General features: G+C 43.6%; 1 protein-coding gene across 3 annotated transcripts in view; it reads right to left on the bottom strand.

The window, feature by feature from the left end:
- The window catches only part of HNRNPR (heterogeneous nuclear ribonucleoprotein R), a 32,337-nt gene extending 28,799 nt beyond the window's left edge, over window positions 1-3,538 (bottom strand). Inside the window, exons 1-2 of one of the 3 annotated variants that reach the window (XM_070776800.1) lie at window positions 3,388-3,520; window positions 107-275 (exon numbers count right to left, since the gene is read on the bottom strand). In XM_070776800.1, coding sequence (XP_070632901.1) covers window positions 107-263 — 157 coding nt within the window. In that variant the 5' untranslated portion in view covers window positions 264-275; window positions 3,388-3,520. Of the gene's footprint in view, window positions 1-106; window positions 276-3,387 lie in introns of all 3 variants that reach the window. The other 2 variants (XM_019981651.2, XM_019981669.2) reach the window with 2 other exon arrangements.
- Between the last annotated feature and the right edge of the window lie 12,113 nt (window positions 3,539-15,651).

Genomic DNA, 15,651 nt, shown 5'->3' with positions numbered 1-15,651 from the left:
AGATCAGAAACAGTAAGTAATATTTAACCTTAAAAAAATCTGTAAAATTCAAAGTGGTTTGCCCTCACTTTCATAACCAGTCAGAAACAAGAAACGTATATTATACCTGTCTGAAATATTTCATCAAGTCTCTCTGCCACCTTCTGAGGGAGGCCTGCCTCTATCAGTGTCTTGTAGTGCTCTGTGTGATTTACACTGGAAGTATCCATTGGCTCTTCCTCTTCTTTTAACTGTACCGCATTACCATTCACCTGATTAGCCATTTTATTATGCTGCTGGAAAAAATTCAGGAGCTATATTACATTAAGCCAGAAATAACTAGTTTGTAGGACAATGCATGATTTATCTAATTTGTATACATGCTGCTAATAACCTCTATCAAAATATTATTTGATGGCTTTTCTGATGTATCTGACCTAAATTTGAGATAATTCTGTAAAACCATGGGAAATGTACATGGAAGTGTTGCATCTTTAAGGAACTTCATGTACACTAGGTTAGATAAAAGCTTGAATTTATTTAAGGTAGAATCACTAATTAACAAAAGCAGCAGTTGTGTCCTGATGAGCTTATCAACACATCACCACAAAACCCTAAAAAGCCCCTCAGCTCTCAATTCTTAAACACTTTAAAAAGTCTGATTTAAAAACAGAATGAACACCCACAGACAACTTAAGGTTCAAGGACTTTCAAACTTTACTAGCTCTGCTTCAAATCCAACATAGGTGTGAAATAAAGGCCCTGTTGTCTCTAGTTCAACATGCTGCTGGTTTGGGTTTTCTCCACCTAACTTAAAAAACACAGCTTGACATTAATTTTTGTTCTAAAATTAATTTGCTATTCCCATTCACAGATTTAAAAGAAAAAATGACCAGGTTTAAAAGCTAATGATTGCTTGAAGTCCACATAAAATAAAAAGTGAGCTATAGTTAAGGTTGCTTCTTTTTAAACTTAGGTCAGATGTCTCAGATTTACCTACCCAAATCATTTTGGGTATTCAACTTTTATGTAATGCTGAAATGGATCAAATCCCTGAAGAGAGATTAAATAATAAAACCATACAAGGCCAGTCTCTATACTAGCTCCTCAAAAGATAGGGAATTAAAGTGCATTTGTCTGTGGTGAAATTATAATGTGATGAAGATCATAAGCAGCAGAATAAAGACATTGCAACAAATACTGAAATAAAAGACATGAAGGTGGATTTCAAGGAAAAGCCTACTTTTCCTGATGAAACTGAAGATACCTAGACAGCTATAAAGAAAATACAAGTTTCCTAAAAAGCACTAAAAGCCATACATAAGATAACCACACTTCCAGACTGCTTATCAAAACACTGTGCAAACGCACCAGGTGCAGTTTTTCTGACCTAAAACAACTTCAAAGTCCACTGATATTTAGTTGAAGTTAATGAAAAAGGAAGACTGAGAAGCAGGTAATACAAAGCAGGAAGAGAGGAAAATGCACAAACTGTTACTCTGAAAATGAGATAAACAGTATTATAACTTCTTATGATTACAAAACATTAAGACTTAGTAACCCACTAATGTCTATATAGAGGCAGACTCCGTGGTTAATCTCTGGGTGGATAAATGTTTCTCAAGGCAAAACTCAAATTCTGATGAACTGACAAAAACGGTCAAAACTGGCATTTTTGATAAAGAAACTACTTATAGTGCAAGATGAATAGTTTACTGATTAGTACAACCTACTTCTATAAAGATGCATTCAAGTCCAAAATATTTTTGGGAACATACAGTTGTTTTCCAGGCTCGCCCACCCTCAAATACGACCATAAGATAGATCACTAGAACTCAAAAAGTTCTCAGTATCACAAGACCCTTGCGGTATGCACCTGGGAATACTATCAATCACGGAAAGAAAGCAAATTTTTAACAGAAAAGTTCAATGAAAATCTGTTAAGGTGGTATTTTTTTAAAGTATGTGTAAAGCCAAAAGACAAGTTGTGTATTAAGTACAAGTCAGAAATATTTATGACTACCATTCATTGTAAAGGCTCTCTACAAGTTGATTCTGAAATTGGTTGAAATTTTCAAAAAATGTCTGTAAACTTTAACAAAAAAGTACAACTATTAAGGGAGTCCAGAAAATAAAACCTTCCAGATCAAGGAAAAAGCTCTCTTCAAACCAAATATAATGTGCTCATTTTAAAAAAAGACTTTCATGTCATATGAGACCATTTAAAACTCGTGTCAATTCAATGCCACACAGCCAAACCATATTTCTGGATGCAGCAAATATACTAATGTGATTGATGTTATTTGATCTAAACTTTTTTTGCAAAACGGAGAAATTTAAAATCAGGGTTGCTGGGAGATTTGGGAAATCTGGCACTAGCCCCTCCCTGACTTTTTTTTTTTTCCTGAACATCTCGTGAAAATTCTTCTCATTTTAAGAGACCGGCTTTCAAAGATTCAATGAAATGAAAACTAACGGTTCTCTCATGGCTTAGGAGTGTCAAGCCCTTATCCTACGACTGACTCATGAGACATAAATTTAGACTCCGGAGGACAGCAAAAAATCTGAAACAGGTAGTGTGGAAGGGGCTGAACTCTTCAAGATCCCCGTGGCTTCTTCGAGTCTTAAAATTTTGGCAATACGGTTTCTATCGCAGAAGAAAAAGAGAATCGCCTTTCCAAAAGAGTGCGCCTATGACATTTAGACTTCGGTATCTTAGGCGCCGCTCGAAGCCTAAGTTTCATGGCCTCTAGTAGTCATTTTTTCCTTCAAATCTCGACTTGCAGCATGCAGAACTGGGGGTGGGGGGCGGCTGGGGAGGGGAAACGGAGGCTTTTTCCTACACACACCGGCCTCTCGGCCTCTGCTTCACACAAAAGTTTTCTCCCGGCTCGGCTCGCCCGGGTTGGCATCCCGCCCTCAGCCCACCCCAGCCCATGCCGGTCCTGACCATCAACAAACCCCACGCGCGGCTAGGCCGGCTGAGACGGGGAGCAAGGCGGGGCTCCGGCAGGGAGAGGCGATAGGGTCTATCTAAAGCGGGGACTGAAAGCGGCCGACTCGGCCGCGTGGAGCGTCGGGCGGAGGCGGGAAAAGCGCGGCGGACCCGGCAGGCCGCGCGGAGGGCGCCCAGCGGGCCGGACCTCGGGCCTGGGCTTGGAGGGGAGGCGGCGGGTAGCGGAGGGAGCGTGGAGGATGAGCGAGGGCGAGGAAGCGCCTCTGCGGCTGCTAGGCCCTCCGCTGAGCCGCCGGACGAGGCCGAAGCCGCCCCCAGCCCATCCCCACCCCCACCCCGGGGGCCTCGTAGCGAAAACGACACTGGGGAGCAGGCGCCGAGCCCGGGCCGGGCCCGGTAGGGTCGGATCGGGGCTCCCGGCCCCTCCCCCCGCGGGCCGGCGCGAGACTCACCAGGACAGAGCTGGGGCCGGTGGCCGGGCCCGTGAGAACCAGCGCGAGGCGCTTTGAAAACGACTAGAAATGGCGCGCGCACCACCCCCTCCCCCCCCCGTCACGGACGGAGACGCGATCCCGGCAGCACGCGGGGTTTCCCGGAACTGCTTCCAGGGACTCTGAGCGGCTGGGCAATCACCTCGCGCGGCGGTCTGACGAGCAGCCCAGACAACCAATAGCAGCGAGAAGAGGCGCCCCACGCCGGACAGCTCAGAAGCCAATCGCGGAAGCCGTCGGCTGAGCCAATGAGGAAATTCAGCGCCGCCGGCTGGGGCGCCTCCGGGGCGGGGGCAGGAACACAAAGGGGTCTGTGGTGAAGCCGTGAGTGGTAGGCGAGGCTGTGGGGCCGCAGGCCCAGAGTGGCCGAGGCCCGCCCCCTCCCCCGTCCCTTCTAGTCGGCCGCCCGCGCGAGGCCGCCCCCGGAACCCCGCCCCCTACGACCCGCATCGGCTCCATCCGCCGCCGGGCCCTTACGCTCCTTCACCGGCGCTTTAGCGCCGGTCATCCGCCTCCCTGGAGCAGCCGCCGCCACCGCGTTCGCCCCGGACACGCCCACCGCCACGCGGCCGGGCCTGCTCTAGGTCGTTCTCTGCTCCAGTTAGAGCACGCTGTAGGAGTTTGGCTCGTGTGTTTTGCTGGAGAATTTCTTCGCGGAGAAAAATCATCCCTTGGAGCACTCAGAAAACTCCCTCCTTGGCTCCCTTCCACACATGGTTGGGAGCAGCTCAGGATGTGAGGGAAATCGCTCAAGTGGGCATTTACTCAAGCTAACATTACTCATGTTAGCTACAAATGACAGAGTTGAGACCTTTCTGCGTGGGGTTTGGAGCTAATTCATATTCACAAAAGAACATTGGGCAGGTGTATGCATCTACGAAGCCAAAGGAACCGTGCAAGGAAAAGAGCTAATTCCCAAAGGAGGCTAAATCCCGTTTTTCCTAAACGTTTCTCACCCTCCACCCCTACTGGTTTGTCCCCTGTTCCTCGCCTTAGTCCGAATCTCTCTCATCCCACGGCCCTTCTTTCCCCATCTCCAATGCCCTGTCCCTCTCCAGGCGAAAAGGCAGCCAAGCAGTGGCCTGAAAAATTTCCAGATACACTTAAAGGATAATTTAAATTTCCTGGAAACTATCAACCAAAAATTAGCTGTTGAAAACCTATGCATTTGGTACTGGGCTGAACGTCATGGAGAACCCAACTTTTGCAGCCTGGGGTGTGAAATTTATGCAAATAATTCTATTGTTTAGTAGCTAAGCCGTGTCCGACTGTTTGTGTACCCCGTGGACTACAACACAGCCAGGCTTCCCTCTCCACCATCTCCCCGAATTTGCTCAGACTCGTATACATTGAGTCCGTGGGGCCATCCAACCATCTCATCCTCTGTTGCCCCCTTCTCCTGCCTTCACTGTTACTAAACATCAGGGTCTTTTCCAAAGAATGGGTTCTTCGCATCAGGTGGCCAAAATGTTGGAGCTTCAGCATCAGTCCTTCCGATGAATATTCAGGGTTGATTTCCTTTAGGATTGACTGGTTGGATCTCCTTGCTGTCCAAGGGACTCTCAAGTCTTCTCCAGCACCACGTTGCAAAAGCGTCAGTTCTTCAGTGCTCAACCTTCTTTACGGTTCAGCTCTCACATCCATACATGACTACTGGAAAAACCAGAGCTTTGACTGTAGACATCTCTGTCAGCAAAGTGATGTCTCGGCTTTATAATACACTGTCTAGGTTTGTCATAGCTTTTCTTCCAAGGAGCAAGCATCTTTTGTGCTTAATTGCTCAGTCGTGTCCAACTCTTTGCAACCCCATGGACAGAGAAGCCTGGCGGGCTATACAGTCCATGGGGATTCTCCAGGCAAGAATACTGGAGTGGATTGCCATGCCCTCCTCCAGGGGATCTTCCCAGCCCAAGAATCGAACCAGGGTCTTGTGCGTTGCTGCTGCTGCTGCTAAGTCACTTCAGTCGTGTCCGACTCTGTGCGACCCCATAGACGGCAGCCCACTAGGCTCCCCATCCCTGGGATTCTCCAGGCAAGAACACTGGAGTGGGTTGCCATTTCCTTCTCCAATGCAGGAAAGTGAAAAGTGAAAGTGAAGTCGCTCAGTCGTGTCCCACTCTTCGAGACCCCATGAACTGCAGCCTACCAGGCTCCTCCATCCATGGAATTTTCCAGGCAAGAGTACTGGAGTGGGGTGCCATTGCCTTCTCCGTCCTGCGTTGCAGGCAGACTCTTTAACCAGCTAAGCTACCAGGGAAGGCCATTTCATTCAAATTATAATGCAAATTAAAATGCTAATTTTATAATTTGAAATGATTAATTTTGTAATTATGTAATTTTATAATATATAATATAATTTTGTATATAAATTATAAATAATTTTATAATGTAAATTAAAATGTATATGCTAGGATCCTTAAGAAAAAAAATATAAAATGATGAATACAAATTTAGGAACAGAGTCTGGAAGGGCATGGTAAAGGGACTTTGAAGTTTAAACTTTATTAGCATCACATAAATCTGCGTCTAGCTCGAGGGTTCTTAACCTATTTTGTGCCATTTGACAGTCTGGTAAAACTATGGATCTTTTGCGTTTTTAAATGAGCAAAGTAAAATACATCGCATTATAAAAGAAATTTTATGTTGAAATGCAATGAGGAAATACATATTTAAGACATTTGTGATATAGTAAAAAGCCTCTTGATGAAAGTGAAAGAGGAGAGTGAAAAAGTTGGCTTAAAGCTCAACATTCAGAAAACGAAGATCATGGCATCTGGTCCCATCACTTCATGGGAAATAGATGGGGAAACAGTGGAAACAGTGGCAGACTTTATTTCTGGGGCTCCAAAATCACTGCAGATGGTGACTGCAGCCATGAAATTAAAAGACGCTTACTCCTTGGAAGGAAAGTTATGACCAACTAGATAGCATATTCAAAAGCAGACATTACTTTGCCAACAAAGTCCGTCTAGTCAAGGCTATGGTTTTTCCAGTGGTCATGTATGGATGTGAGAGTTGGACTGTGAAGAAAGCTGAGCGCCGAAGAATTGATGCTTTTGAACTGTGGTGTTGGAGAAGACTCTTGAGAGTCCCTTGGACTGCAAGGAGATCCAACCAGTCCATTCTAAAGGAGACCAGTCCTGGGTGTTCATTGGAAGGACTGATGCTGAAGTTGAAACTCCAGTACTTTGGCCACCTCACACGAAGAGTTGACTCATTGGAAAAGACCCTGATGCTGGGAGGGATTGGGGGCAGGAGGAGAAGGGGACGACAGAGGATGAGATGGCTGGATGGACATGAGTTTGGGTAAACTCCGGGAGTTGGTGATGGACAGGGAGGCCTGGCGTGCTGCGATTCATGGGGTCGCAAAGAGTCGGACACAACTGAGCGACTGAACTGAACTGAATCTTTTTCTTTAAACATCAAGATCTTGCAGCAAGATAAACTACTGAAATTTTAAAGCAAAAAGAAGGTATTTCAAGAAATCCCACAACTGGAATGAAATATGAAAGTATCTGTTATTCCTATTGGTGACAGAGTGAAAGTTACCGCTAACTGTGGTTTGTTTCCTGTATTCACAGTGGGGGAAAATGCTTAATTTCAACAGTATATTAACGAAAATAGTTATTTTTTTTTTCTTTCAAGTTGAAGTACCAGTGAATTCCAGTCAGAGACCCTTCTCCATTTAACATAGAATGAAAACTCCTGGACTGAATACTGTAAGTAAAGTGATTCTATCATCCAGTATTTTCTGAGGTCAAATACTCACCTGTATGGTCCTAAGTATACTCCACCTTTTCAGACCATGTATCTTGTTTTTTTTAAATTTGGGAAATATGGGCATCTGAACTTTGCATTTAAAAAAAAATTGTATGTGTGTGTGTGTATTCATGAATGTGATATTACACAAATATTTGTTGTGTGCCCTCTACGTATAAATCACTGTGTGGAAGTCCGAAATATAACCACAATTGCTGTCCTCTACATGCTTACATTCCAGTTGACAAGGCAAGGCAAGTATACAAATAAATACAATAAAATGAATTGCTAGGGAGCGCTCCAGCTATATTTCTAACCTTTTTAAGATGAGGCAACACAGCACAGCTAAACCAGTCCACAGCTCTTCCCTGTCACAGAACAAATCTGTGGTCTAACTGGTATGTCAATGAACAACATGCTTTTGCTTCTTTAAACAATTACAGAGCACCAGAATACTCAAATTGAAGCTTTGACTTTTACTACTTACAACCTGAAGTAGCAATGAATGTTTAAAATTATCAAACCTTTTTATTGGATCCTTAGATTAATCTTTGTCTTACTTGTCCCTTTCATGATTCTAAAGGAAGTAGTCTATTCCTCAGACTCCAAACAAGATTACATCAATTCAGCCTCTTCAAAAATGCCTTCACTTGCTACTAATGAGATTAAGCCAACTCAGCCACAGTTCAAGGTCACACCTAGGGGAAAGGAAAAAGAAATAATATAGAAAGTAAGAATGAGGAGAGAAAAATGGAAAATGAAGAAATACCATGTATAGAATGTTAGTGGAAAGGATATCAACAACCAACCCTTGTTAACATTTAGGTGCCAAGAGGTGTCTACTCAGGGAAGCCCCAATATGATGAATAAGTTAGAAAAAACTAGTTAGAAAACTTCAGTTCTACCTGGAATTCTCCCACTGTCAAATAGAACTGTTTATTTCCTCGATCAAACTTTAATAATTATCATTTTAAGCCACTTTCCAAAATGGTAGTGCTCCAATCAAGACTGACCAGAGCTAAAGATTGTGTCTCGTTTATACCTCCTAGGATTACCCTTCTTTTAAAAAATAAAGTGCCATCTAGCTGACATGCAATAGCTTATAATCAACTAACTCCAAGATCTTACTGCATGCCTGCTTTATCATTTTTGCAACAGTGTTCTCTTGAAAATTATCCTAGCTGGTCCATCGACTTCCCTTCGATTCTCAAATTCATCCAACTGTTTTAAAACAGGAAGAGTGTCTCTCCATCTTAGTGACAACAGTGTTTTGAACAGTAATCACTACCATTTATGGAGCTCTTACTATGTATTGGGGCTTCCCTGGTGGCGCAGACAGTAAAGAATCTCCCTGCAATGCAGGAGACCTGGGTTCAGTCCCTGAGTTGGGAAGGTCCCTTGGAGAAGGAAATGGCTACCCACTCCAATATTGTTGCCTGGAGAATTCCATAGAGAAGCCTGGCGGGCTCCAGCCCATGGGATCGCAGAGTCAGACACGACTGATTGACTAACACTACTGTGTATTGAGTGCTTTATATATGCTGATGCTGATTCTCACACGAAAACTTAAGGACTGGTAACATTCCATTTTATTGAGGAAACAAAGCTCAGAGAGGTTAAAACATTTGCTCAAAGCCACACAGGTGAATTAAGACTCAAACACAGGTGTGAGCTACTTCATCAAGCTCCTTTTCGATTTAAGTCCTAGTGTTGGCAGACTCGTCATTTGTAGAGATGGATATTTTACCAGTCAAACACACACACACACACACACACACACACACCATCATTTGGCTTCCTTGGTGGTTCAGCGGTTAAGAATCCACCTGTCACTGCAAGAGACACAGATTCAATCCCTGGTCTGGGAAGATTCCACATGCCACAGAGTAGCTAAAGCCCATGCACCACAACTACTTAGCCCATGCTCTAGAGCCTGTGCTCTGCAACAAGAGAAGCCACTGCAGCATGAAGCCTGAGCACTGCAACTAAGAGTAAGCCCTGCTCACTGCAACCAGAGAAAGCCCACGCCTGGTTTTTACTCAGCACAACCAAAAAAGAAAAAGAACCATCATTGTCAATATGATGAATTTGTTGTCGTTATTTACTCGCTGAGTATCCACCTCTTTTGTGACCCCATGGACTGTAGCCTGACAGGATCCTCTGTCCATAGGACTTCCCAGGCAAGAATATTAGACTGGGTTGCCATTTCCTTCTCTAGGGGATCTTTCCAACCCAGGGGTCGAACCCACGTCTCTTGCAGTGCAGATAGATTCTTTACCACTGGGAGTCATCAGGGAAGCCCCAATATGATGAATAAGTTAGAAAATACTATTTAGAGCCAAAAGCAAACTGTGATATAAGATAATGAGAACATTTTCCTATGTCCTTTGCAGATTGGCTTCTCAGTGCAATTTGAACACATTCTGAGGAACAACAGTATTAAAGAACAAAATTGTGGCCTCACAAAATGTCAACATTGAGGAGTAACAGCCGTTTGAGTAGCTTTGTTAGAAAATTTCCCATAGAGGTTATACCTATATAGACTTCACAAGACTAGTTAACAGTTTTAAAGCACCTACCATGCTATCTCATTTAATGCTCACAACAATATATGAGGCAAGTAGCAAAAGGCATCATTTCCCTTTTGCAAATGAAAAAACTAATTCCCAGGTAAGAGCTGAGGCTCAAACTATGATGTAAGTCCAGATTACAGTCTTGTAATCATGCTAAAGCTGAAACTCCAGTACTTTGGCCACCTCATGTGAAGAGTTGACTCATTGGAAAAGACTCTGATGCTGGGAGGGATTGGGGGCAGGAGGAAAAGGGGACGACGGAGGATGAGATGGCTGGATGGCATCACCGACTCTATGGACGTGAGTCTGCGTGAACTCCAGGAGTTGGTGATAGACAGGGAGGCCTGGCGTGCTGCGATTCATGGGGTCGCAGAGTCGGACACGACTGAGCGACTGACTGAATCATGCTACACAGCTAGAGCATAATTGGTTTGAGTCATTGAATCAAAACCAATAAAGTTAAATCTTCACTTTTTTTTAAATTTTATTTTTAAACTTTACAATATTGTATTAGTTTTGCCAAATATCGAAATGAATCCGCCACAGATATACCTGTGTTCCCCATCCTGAGCCCTCCTCCCTCCTCCCTCCCCATACCCTCCCTCTGGGTCGTCCAAGACTTCATATTTCCAAACTTGTTGTTGGTAGTCTCTGATTTTTTTTCCTTTTGGTGATATTTCATGGCTTGTGGGATCTTAGTTCCCAGACCAGGGATTGAACACGGGCAGTGAAAGCATGGAATCCATACTACTGGACCACCTGGGAATTCCTGGTAGTCTCTGATTTTTAAATTCTTTTTCGTACTTTTTTTTTTTTTTTTCATGATTTCTCTGCTTTCCTGGAGTTTTGTTGAGGGAACATGGAAAAAGTGAAAAGGAAAAATAGCAAAATGAGCTCTCCTTTCCAGCTTTCCATTCCCTCAGTCAAACTCAAGATAGCAAGAATCAAATTTCAAGGCCAATTAGGATTGCTGGGTCCAATTTTAGAGTGATGAACACTCAGTCTTTGGAGGAATTTAACGTATTTGTTCTGCTTAGCCACAGCAGAATTCCCTGGAGAGTCACCACCAGGACCTTGGTGCATCTTTGCACTGACACTGAACTCTGCAGCTGGTAAAGAGATTGGGAAGGCGGTGGTAGCAGCTTCCACCTAAATTCAAGAAATCAAATTCTAGGAGACTGTTGAACATAATATTTGGTCCATTGACTTCTGATTATTTTATCTGATATTATCTGTCTGCTTCCCTACGAGCAGACAGAAGAGTTATATGTGGCAAATCGTCTAGGAAGTGTTACTATAAGCTTTTAACTGAATCCAGTAGAATCCTAAGTATTATTACCTGTATTCCAATATGCAAGTTAAATATACTGTTACACAAATCAGATTCAACAGGGATTGTGAGTCCTGCTCCCTAGGTATAACTTTTGTTTTAAGAGTGCAATAAAATATTAAGAATTGATTACAAATAGACAATAATGTGTATAGCTAAAGTTTCATTACCCTTAAGTTAAAATATCCATTAGAGGGACTTCCCTGGTGGTCCAGTGATTAAGCCTCCAAGCTCCCAATGGAGCGGGGCTTGGGTTCAATCCCTGGTGGGGGAACTAAGATCCTACAGGCCGCATGGCACAGCCAAAAAATTAAAAAAGAAAAATAGGAAAAAATATCCATTAGAATAAGCGGGAAAGTGCTCTGAAATTATCATTAATACTAATAATAATATGTTTGCATAAAGTTTTTACATTTACAAAGAGTTTCAAATAGAGTATCTCACTAGATATCTACTACATTTGAACATCTTGAACGTATGGCCTTTGCCCTGTGATGCTCCTCTCCTGATTCTCTGTGTGTTCTGTAATACTCCTCTCCTCTGCCCGTCATTGCATATGGGTGCTCCCTGGATTCCATCTTTGATGCTGTTCTCACACTCTTATCAAGGCCACCCCAGTCACGTGCATGGTTTTCACTATTCGTTTCCATACTCACTGTTCTCATTTTTTTTAATTTAAAAAAAATTATTTATTTTTGGCTGTGCTGAGTCTTCATTGCTGTGCTCAGACTTTCTCTAGCTGTGTCGAGCAGGGGCTACTCTCTAGCTTTGGTACATGGGTTTCTAATTGCGGTGGCTTCTCTTGTTATGGAGTATGGGCTCTAGAACGTGCAGTCTTCAGTAACTGCAACCCCCAGGCTCTAGAGCAGGAGCTCAGTAGTTGTGGCACACAGGTTCAGTTGCCCCGAATGTGAGATCTTCCCAGACCACAGATCGAACCAGTGTCCCCTGCATTGCAAGGTGGATTCTTGACCACTGGACCACCAGGGAAACCCCATCACTATGCCTACTTACCTTCCTGCCCCTTTTGGGTCCTAAGCTCTGAACTCATATTCTCAACTACCTGCTGGGCATGTGAGTGTGTTTGGATGTTAAGAGGTTCTTTGAACTCCACGACTAGTCTCTAAAAATGGTTTTTATCTCCCATCATTTGCCCTCTTCCTCACTGAGCTCCACCCACCCCAACCTGGTGCTATTCCTCTAGCATGCCAACCACTGCTTCAGCCCCTCACATTTGCTCTTTAGTAAATTAAGAACTTAGAACACTTTCCTCCAGATATCCTGACACCTTCAGAATTCTGTTCTAATGTCACTTTAGAGTGACATTAGACTATCTTGACTATCTTCTCTAAAATAGCAGTCCCTCTTCACTCCACTTCCCTTATTTTTATTTATTGCATTTGTTATCACCTGATGTTATGTATGCCTTTGTCCGTCTCCCCCACAGAAGACAAGTTCAATAAGGGCAGAGCCTTCATCTCATTCAGTCCTATACCAAGTATACTGTTGGTGCTCAACAAGTTTTTATTAAATGAATTAACTTCTATCCTTTGTACCCTGACCAGATTTCTACTCTTTGTGTGCCTGGGTTGCACTCACATCCACTCCATCCAACAAATTACTCACCTCAGAAATCTGGATATCATAGGTTCTGACCCCTAATAGGTCACTGGTGGAAACAACTGTGTGCCTGGAGGTTGGGACTAGGACTTGAGCTAGAGTACAAATGAAAGCTTGCCCCCCTGCTCTTCCTATTCTGGCTTTGTCCTCTTCCAGGAGGGCCCTCATGGTCACCTGTGTGGCTGCAAGTCCAGTCTCTGTCCATCTTCCCAAACCAAGGGCTATGGGTACACACATGGAGCTTGGTTTGCCTTCAAGAGAACACACTTGGGGAAGAGGCCTGAAGTGGGCTGTCGGGGAAAAGGAGTCCAAGGTCCTAAACAACTGAAGTTGGTGATCTAGAAGGGGAGGCAGGAGTATGAGCTCTAGATGTCATGTTCCTCTGCTCCCACGGGGAAAGGTACAACTGGAGGAGGGCCCTTTAACATACAGGGCTCAGAAAGATGGCCCTGTTGCTCTGGTATATTGGCAGTATTGCTGCTGCTGCTAAGTCACTTCAGTCGTATCTGACTCTCTGCAACCCCATAGATGGCAGCCCACCAGGCTCCCCCGTCCCTGGGATTCTCCAGGCAAGAACATTGGAGTGGGTTGCCATTTCCTTCTCCAATGCAGGAAAGTGAAAAGTGAAAGTGAAGTCGCTCAGTGGTGTCCAACTCTTCGCGACCCCATGGACTGCAGCCTACCAGGCTCCTCCATCCATGGGATTTTCCAGGCAAGAGTACTGGAGTGGGTTGCCATTGCCTTCTCTTGGGCTAAAACCCACATTCCAATAGAGTGGATATAACCAAGTGAAAGTGAAATCTAGAAAGTGTGCTTCTTTCCTCCCTCGTCTAAAAAACAAAGGTTGAGTCTTGTAACTTGAGAACTATCAATACGGAGACTTAGAAAAGGAAATCTTGGGTAAAAATCCTATTAGAACACAGGGCTTCATCAAAATGTGAAACTTTGGTTCTTTGAAAGACGTTGTTAAGGTAATAAAAAGTCAAAGACTGGGAGAAATATTTGCAAATCATGTATTTGATAAAGGAAAGTGAAGTCGCTCAGTCGTGTCCAACTCTTTGCGACTCCATAGACTGTAGCCTACCAGGCTCCTCTGTCCATGGGATTTTCCAGGCAATAGTACTGGAGTGGATTGCCATTTTCTTCTCCAGGGGATCTTCCCAACCCAGGGATCGAACCCAGGTCTCCCACATTGTAGACAAACGCTTTACCACCTGAGCCACCAGGGAAGTCCAGTAACCAAAATATATAAAGAACTCTCAAAAGAGTCAAAACTTTCATTAGATTCTTAAAGGAATCTGGATCCTCCTCAAAATATTAACAACTATTGGTTTATAATGCTCAACTTGGAGAATTATCAGCTTGGAGAATTCAGAGGTTGACCAATAGCCAAATGTACAGCTGGGAGTTTAGAATCCTGCCCCAGCTCCCTGTATTGAGAGCTTGCCTTGCAACATTTTACCAAAGTTGCCATAATGTCTAATCCTAGATAAACCTCCAAAGATGACAATGATTCATCAAATACTGATGCTTCAAGAGTAGGTGATTTTATCCTCGTTTTACCTTGGGAGGATCACATAGCCTCTGGGAACCTTTTTTCCTCTTGCATGAGGCCCCCCCGGATATGCAATGACAGAATACCTCCCGTTTCTACAGACTTTCTTTTATGAGTGGCTTGTGTGGTGAAAAAGCAGAAGTGAAGTCACCAGTCCTGCTAAAGGGAATGAAATTGATACATCAACTCCTTTCATTTATCCAAGACATGTTTTTTTGCCTCCCTATTCTCAGTCAAACATTTGCTAGGGACTGAAGATACAATGGTGAGCAAAACACTGATTTCTTGGAGGATATAAAAATCTAGTGGAGGAGACAAAGAAGTAAAAAGTCATTTACAAAACAGGAATAAAGTGCTTCGACTGGGATAAACCCAGGGAACACTGAACAGGAACACCTGATTCAGTCTTGTGGGATCAGGAAAGGTTCTCTGGAACAAGCTAGGCATGGAGACCTGAAGGATGAGAAGTAGACCAGAAGAGTGGAGAGAAAGAGATGCAGCTTGGAGAGTGCTGCAAGTGCAGGGAAAGTGCAGAGAATAGAAGCTCAGGAGGGCAGCAGAGGCCAGATCTTGTTCACTTCCTCACACATCACACACTGTGCCACTGGCAATGGAAAGCATGAGAAAGTTTTGCACAGAAGAATGGCAAGAATGGGTTTGCCCTTCAGAAAGATCATTCTAGCTGCAGCTAGGGAGAATAGTTGGAAGGGGGTTGAAAATAGAGAGGACCCATTAAGAGGTTGTTTCAGTAAGCAGGATGTAGCTTGGGGATGGTCTAAATAATTGCAACTAATATTTTGAGCTCTATTATTTCATTTAATCTTTGCAATTCTATGAGGTAGGTATAATTACCCACCACTTTACAGATGGGAAATCCAAGGAACAGAGAAGCTAAGTAACTTGCCCAAGGTTTCATGATAAGTGAGGGCAATAGAGAAAGCAGGTAGATAGATTTGAGAAATATTTAAGAGGTGGCAAGGTAATGACTGGAAGACTAATTATGCAACTGATTTTCATGATTGCTGTTGGAAGGGTGGCTTAAGGAGTAGTTTTCAAATATGAAATATAAGTTTCTAGCATGGATGACTAGACCATGACTGAGTTTGGAAGTACAGAAGTAGCAGGTGAAAGGTGATGATGGTGATAGAACAAAGTGGTAGATTCAGTTTCAGGTCTGCCTGGGTAATTTCCAAGTGATGTCTACAAGGCAGCCCAAGGGGATGCTATGAAATTCAAAGTGAGATTTTGATATCAGCCTCGGTCTCTCCCAAAGGGAAAAACAAAAGCACCTTTGAAGAAGGTAAAAATGATACAGACTTTGCATATGAACCATTTAGGAAAACAGATAAATACAATGAGATTCACCATGACACCATTTTAGGTCATTA

The sequence above is a fragment of the Bos indicus genome, chromosome 2 (genome assembly GCF_029378745.1).
Source record: "Bos indicus isolate NIAB-ARS_2022 breed Sahiwal x Tharparkar chromosome 2, NIAB-ARS_B.indTharparkar_mat_pri_1.0, whole genome shotgun sequence".
Taxonomy (NCBI): domain Eukaryota; kingdom Metazoa; phylum Chordata; class Mammalia; order Artiodactyla; family Bovidae; genus Bos; species Bos indicus.
The sequence above is the reverse complement of the archived record's forward strand: the minus strand, read 5'-3'. Positions and strand labels throughout refer to the sequence as shown.